Here is a 7,310-nt window from a genome sequence, read left to right on the forward strand (position 1 = left end):
CACCAAAATAACAAATAACCCAATTAATAAATGGCCAAGGAACTGAACAGACACTTCTCAGAATGTGATATACAATCAATCAACAAATTTATGAAAAAATGTTCAACACTTCTAGCTATTAGAGAAACGCAAATCAAAACTACTCTTAAGATTTCATCTCACTCCAGTCAGAATGGCAGCTATTAAGAATACAAACAACAGTTGGCGAGGATGTTGGGAAAAAAGGCACACTCATACATTGCTGGTGGGACTGGACTGCAAAATGGTGCAGCCAAAATGAAAAGCAGTATGGAGATTCCTTGGGAAACTGGGAATGGAACCACCATTTCACCCAACTATTCCACTCCTCAGTCTATACCCAAAGGACTTAAAAACAGCATACTACAGGAGCACAGCCACATCAATGTTTACTGCAGCACAATTCACAATAGCTAAACTGTGGAACCAACCTAGAAGCCCTTCAGTAGATGAATGAATAAAGAAACTGTGGTATATATACACACACAATGGAATATTAGTCAGCAATAAAAGAGAATAAAATTGTGACATTTGCAGGTAAATGGACAGAGGTGGGGAATATAATGCTAAGTAAAGCTAACCAATCCCAAAAAAACAAATGCTGAATGTTTTCTCTGTTATAAGGAGGCTGATTCTTAGTGAGTTGGGAGGAGGAGTATGGGAGGATTAGAAAAACTCTAGATAGGGCAAAGGGGTGGAAGAGGAAAGGTGGGGGCATGAGGGTAGAAAAGACGGTGGAGTGAGGTGGTCATCATTACCCTAAGTACACATATGAAGAACAAATGGTGTGACTCTACTTTGTGTACAATTAGAGATATGAAAAATTGTGCTCTATATGTGTAATATGAATTGTAATGAATTCTGCTGTCATATATAACAAATTAGAATAAAAAATTTAAAAATATATGGATAATACCTAAATCCAGGGTTATGGTGATAACTATTGGAATGATCTAAAGCACACTACCTGGAGAAGTTTAAAATATGTCCACTTTTCCCTTTAAGAGCTTAATTCTCCTCTCCTTATATATATACTATCCTTAGTGACTCATTTCTAACAAACAATGCAGTGGAAAGAATAAACTGTAACTTCCAAGGAGATTTCATAAAAGATATGCCAACTTTCATTTTGTTCTCTCTCACTGAGCACTTGCTCTAGAGAAGTTAGTTGCCATGTTAGGACGATGTTAATTCTTCCCTATGGAGAGGCCTACGGTAAGAAATTGATGCTTCTGGCCAATAGTTACATAAGTGAGCTTGGCAGCAATTACTTCAGCCCTAGTCAAGCCTTTGGATGATACAGCTCCAGTCAACATTTTGAGGTCTCTCAGGACAGATCCTGACCTACAACCACAGAGCTAAGCCACAGAAACTGAAAATACTAAATGTTTATAGTTTTAAATCACTAAATTTGGGGATAATTTTTTTTTTTTACAAAGCAATACATATACTATTTAACAAAAGTAGGTATAAAAGAAATGAGGACAGTGAAAGTTAATATATGAGCATTGCCCAAGGCCCAAAAGAAAAAAACTCTACCTTCAGAGAGCTCAATCTGATACCTAACTTACTTTTTAAACTTAAGCTTTCTTAATCATAACATACTATTGTCTGAAATAGAATACATATATTTAATGACAGAGAGAAAAATGTGTTCCCAAAAAGATCCTGAGAAGAGTAGATCCTTAGCCTCCTTCCTTATAATAACAATGATTGGGCTGCAGAATGAAGAAATAGAAATCATTGAGTACACTTACTTCTTCATGATCTGGATTTCATGGCACCACCGTTCTCTGTTTTTTGTACTTAGTTCTAGGCGGCAAGACTTAATTGCTATTTTGTGATCAAGATCCTGGAAAATAAAAAATAACAGTCAAAATAAATTAGGTTCTTGTGAAGATTTGTCTGTATCAAAGAAATGCCAACCCAGGGAAACAACACTCTTTTTAACTTCACTAATTAAACATATTACATTCACAGCTCCATTGAGCCAACACTTTGGTGAGATAAACCATGAGACTACTTACTAATCAATGCTTTCAGACTCTCAAATACATTACAGCACATAAACAAAAATTGAGGCTGATCCTATGATAGGTCTTTTCAGGATACAGTCTCATACATACTGCTAGAAAAATACAAGGATACTGTCTCTCCAACAAACCCTTTTTCTGACCTCAGTCAAGACAACTCTGGGATAAACAGGATAATTGAGAGCTCCCTGGTCTCAAAATAGAAAGAAACAGTTTTAACATGACTAAGCCTAATGAACAAAAACTCCAAAATTAGATCCTAATCTGTGCATTTCAAAAGACATGGGAAAATATCCTAATAATGATTAAACTTCTGTTTCCATGCCTATAAAATAAACTGAAAATCTCTTGCTTATAAATAACTTAGCCAATTCTGACTGAAATTAAGCCCCTTGTATTGTACATTAAAGGAAATAGTCTGACCTCATCATACTGTGGTAACACTAATAATATAACCCAGAATCAGCAATCAGGGCCAAACATGTTACAATATGTTTCAGATATTGTGAGAAGAGTTCAAAAAACTCCCCAAATCTGTAATCTCTGAGTTGTACTATAAGGTGTGCATGAATAGAGAGAACTCCCAGGGACTAGGAAGATAGAAAAACTTTAAAGGCAGGGAAGCAAGACATAGCTTGGATGGGACAGTCTGAATTGGGAGCTTGGTAGGGGGAAAAGGCTAACATGATAGCTGATAATGTGTAGAGAAAGAAGAAAGGAAATAGGACACATTATAAGTCAGCCTAACCACAATACTCATTTCCTTCCACCTTTCATTATAAGCAGGGACCTGGTGGTAAAGTTTTTCTACCATGAACACTATCTGGCACAGCCATGAACAACATTAAGCCCTGAATTTTCTTATGAATAAGGCAGGAAGTTATTTTATTTCAAGAAGAGCCCACCACATAAGATCTTTCAACTCCTCAATTTGTAGTTCACCTAATCAGTGAAATTCTACCTCTTCACAAAAAATATTCTTTGGAAAGTTTATACATGCTGAGCCAAAAAGAAGAAGAAGAAAAAAAACTTCTGTGTTTAAAAAAAACTGGAATAGCCAGGTATGGTAGCACACACCTGTAATCCAAGTGTCTTTGGAGGCTGAAGCAGGAGGATCACGAGTTTAAGGCCAGCCTCGGCAACTTAGCGAGGCCCTAAGCAGCTTAGCAAGACCTTGTCTCAAAATTACAAAAATAAATAAATAAATAAATAAGGCAGTGGGGGGGAGGGCATGGATATGGCTCAGTGGTTAAGTACCACTGGGTTCAATCCCTGGTACCCCCCAAAATGTACAAATCAAAACCAACTTTGAAACAACAAGTGGAATAAGTGAGCACAGTGGTGTGCACCTCTAGTCTGAGCTACTTGGGAATCTGAGGCAAGAGGATCATGGTTCAAGACCAGTTAAGGCAGCACAAGACAGAAACTATATTTAAAAAAAAAAAAAAACTTGGAATATTGTGAGGGATAGCAGTGATGGTAATACAATATAAATGTACTTAATACAACAGAACTATACTTTTTTTTTTTTTTTACTCTAGACATTTTTATTTGGCATATGAGAACTATACTCTTAAAAATGGTTAAACTAAATTTTACACTATATATATTTTTATAATAAAAAATTAGAAAATACTAATCCAAAATTGTTTCTTTAATTTTTGGAGCTTTTAATATGCTAATTTGATTTTGAAACTCAAAGAAATATTGCATTTACCCAATGTATTTAAACAAAGCAAAGTCATCCTCCATGTGTGAAAGATTGGTTCCAGGAGTCCAAAGGATACCAAAATCTGTAGAATGTAGTATATAAAAAAACATAGTATTTGTGTATAACCTATGTACATCCTCCTGTATACTTTAAATCATCTCTAGATTACTTATGAAACCTAATACAATGTAAATCCTATGTAGCTGCTATATTGTATTATTTGGGTAATAGGGACAAGAAAAATGTCCACATGTGTTCAGTATGAATGCATTTTTTTCTCAAATATTTTTAATCTGTGGATGGTTGAATCTATGAATGAAGTATTCATGGAGGGTCAACAACCGTTCCTTTCTTTTCTTTCTTTCTTTCATTTTTCTCCCTGCGTTGCTAGGCATCAAATCCCAGGGCCCTACACATGCTGCACAAGTGCTCTATCACTGAGCTGTATTCCCACCCACTGTATCCTTTATCTTTTTTCTGTATCCTTTCTTCAAAGTATCCCATGGAATTAGATTTTCCAAGCATACTTTGAGAAATGCTATCCTGTTCCCTAGGAAGAATTCTTTGGTTCCTCAATTCTTTTGTTCCTCATTCATTTGTAAATATTCTCATTATATAAGGTACCACATTGTACTTTGTTTCTATGACCATCTCTCTCATTAGACTTGAAATCTCCTTGTTGATCTTGAAACTATCAGCACCCAGTACAGTAATTACCTAAATAAACCATCTCCTATCCTTTCTTATTCCTCCTGGAGCTTTGACAGGTATGGATGAAATCTTGGACATAGTTTCCACTAAAAGATGAGTATACTGAAAGCTGTAAATGCAAACCCTAAGTCAAGCTTAGAAGAGAAAGGATCCTGTTTCCAAGTCTTACAGATTATTGCTTTTCTCCTTACTACAGGTCTGTTGTCAAATGTCCTAGTTTGAGGGAAGAGCACTCTGATCAATTGGAAAGGCCCTGAGAGATTTCTAAGAGTTTAGGGAGCCCAAATCTCTTCCATTTAAAAAGTGATGGATTTCATAGAGATGAAAAGTAGAATGTTGTTGCCAGGGGCTGGGTAAGGGGAAAATGGGGAGTTATTGTTTAATGGGTATGAAGTTTCAGTCTGGGAAGGTAAAAAGGTTCTGGAAATGGATGATGATGTAATGGATGCACATCAATGTGAAGTACTTAATGCTACTGAACTATACACTTGAAATGGTTAAAATGATAAATTTTATGTTAAGTATTCTTTACCACAATAATTTTTAAAAAATGATAAATTTGTCCATCCATTCTCAGCCAGGGGCCAGGAGAAGCAGTCACCAAAACATGTCAGCAAGCATACTTTTTTCCCTTATGACCAGGCTGATGGGCATACTTAGATAACACATGTAACATTATATTTGAAGTATATGTCTCTCCTTTTTAAAATTAATTTTCTTTTGAGTGCACTATATTCCTTAAATCTACTACTTTACTGAAACAGTATTTAATGCCTTAGTCCTTCCAGTCTTTCTCCAAGATTGCCTCCTATACTTGATCTTGAAACCTGCTTCACAAAGTTTCCTCAGTTTTGTCATTCTAATTGCCTCAAAAACATGCCTATTCTCCCAATATGGACTTCTATCTCCTCTTCAGCCTACCCCAAATGGGAGTCTCTACCCACACCCATGTTCCTTAAAAAAAAAATTATAATCTCTCTTTTGGATTCACTTCTCTATTTGTAAACCAAATAGAAGCATTTTAGTAGTACCTTAACTGCCAACCTTATCCCATGTTTTTCCAATCAAATTTATCCTTTACAAAGTGAATTTTCCTAGAACACAATTTTTACTTGGACATTTCCTTTTAAAGGTCAGTTAATGATTATGAAAAGTATTAAAATCAACAATAAAGCAGCATCAAGAACCAACCGATGAATGTTTCCATGGGCCAAATATTTAGCTTTACATATATTACTATTATATTTAACTTTTAAACAGACCCAGGATGTATAAATGTCATCACACCCGTTTTACAGATAAAGCAAAAGCTATACTGCACACATTATTAGTTCAGGATCTATTAACCTAAAATGTACTTCAGGAAAGCACAAACCCTTCAAGTGGTCATGCATCAAGTTGTGCAGATGTGCCTCTTTGCATTTTTTTTCTGAGGAAAGGGTTCATAACTTTTATTGATACATCAAATGAGACTCAAACATGATTAACTGCTGTTACAATGGTTAAACATTTTCAATTAAGTCAAAGTATATTTCCTGACTCTAATGTTAGCTGTCTCCCACAGAATAGTGTCTCCCTCCTCCCTGCTTTCAATCTCTCTTCTCTTTGGGACCATAACCATTTTCACCAGCTTACCCTCATACCTTTCCCAACCTGGAATGCACGATTCCAAAGTCTACCAATGGCTTCCAAAAGTTTAACTCTAGACTCACAGGAAGCCTTCCTTGTATTGCAGTCTCCACTGCTAGTACAGCTTTCAACCACTGGCATGCACATGCACGCGCGCACACGCACACACACACACACACACACTGCAACAGGCAGCCTGCCCCCAGTCCCACTTTTTCACCCATTCATGCTCACATATACACACTCTGACGTTCATCTGCCTCACACGCCCTGAGACTCTACATTCACATACAGACACATAAGCATTTGTCACACTCACGAAACAGCCGGTCACATCTTGACACTCAGAGCAAAGTTCTTCCTAATGGCTCTAGCTCGCCACATTGCCCCAGAACCTCAGATAACAACCTTGGACTCAGTCACCCAGGCTCAAAAGCACAGTATCTCACACTCACAAACCCTGGCTCACAAATACTGGCCAAGGTCTCACCGACAATCTCACACATTGACAGCCCTGAGCTCCACAGACGCTATGACAAAACCACCGCCACTCCCTCTAGAGCCCCGCCTCACCCGATGCTGGTACAGACAAACATTTCCGAAGCCGCCGGTGCCAAGCCGCTCCCGCATCTCCCAGGGCCCGCCCGCGCCCGGCCGCAGCCCCGGGGGCCGCTCCATGGGGCGGGAGGGCAAGCGGCCTCAGGCTCCGCAGACGTTCCAAGGCCGGTTCCGGGCCGCCGAGGCTCGCGCGTCTTTCTCCTCGCGAGACCTATGCGTCACTTCCGGTAACTGCCGCGGGAAAAGCTCCGCCCCAGCTATGCCTGGATACCAGGGGTGCCCTGCTGGCTAAAGCGTGCGGAGATTGGCAGGGCCCTTCCAGTTGGCCCTCTTTAGTGTCCTGGGCATTTTTCCTAGTCGAGAGGACCCACTTGTGTTCTAGACTCAAAAGTATAGGATCTGTTTAGACCCTACATTCCCTTCAAGTCACATCCCAAACAAGTCTCTTCCGTATTTTCTAGACTTCGCATTGTCTCCACCCCTATGTACATTTCTCCTTTATTTAAATACCTGCCATCTATTCTCCAATCCCATCACCCGCTGAGCCGGCACTGGCAAATGCTACCAATGATTGTATAGTGCGGAATCCAAAGAATACTGTGCTAAAAGGTCCACTGATTGATGCGTTAGACTTAATAACTTTCTATACG

The 7,310-nt window shown here is 38.5% G+C and overlaps 1 protein-coding gene across 3 annotated transcripts in view; it reads right to left on the reverse strand.

The window, feature by feature from the left end:
- Positions 1-6,843, reverse strand: part of Chuk (component of inhibitor of nuclear factor kappa B kinase complex) — a 44,494-nt gene extending 37,651 nt beyond the window's left edge. For all 3 annotated transcript variants that reach the window (XM_026394765.2, XM_026394763.2, XM_026394764.2), the window contains exons 1-2: positions 6,676-6,843; positions 1,776-1,870 (exon numbers count right to left, since the gene is read on the reverse strand). In XM_026394765.2, coding sequence (XP_026250550.1) covers positions 1,776-1,870; positions 6,676-6,780 — 200 coding nt within the window. In that variant the 5' untranslated portion in view covers positions 6,781-6,843. The remainder of the gene's footprint in view (positions 1-1,775; positions 1,871-6,675) is intronic.
- Positions 6,844-7,310: the final 467 nt, after the last annotated feature.

The sequence above is a fragment of the Urocitellus parryii genome, chromosome 5, assembly GCF_045843805.1.
Source record: "Urocitellus parryii isolate mUroPar1 chromosome 5, mUroPar1.hap1, whole genome shotgun sequence".
Lineage (NCBI taxonomy): Eukaryota > Metazoa > Chordata > Mammalia > Rodentia > Sciuridae > Urocitellus > Urocitellus parryii.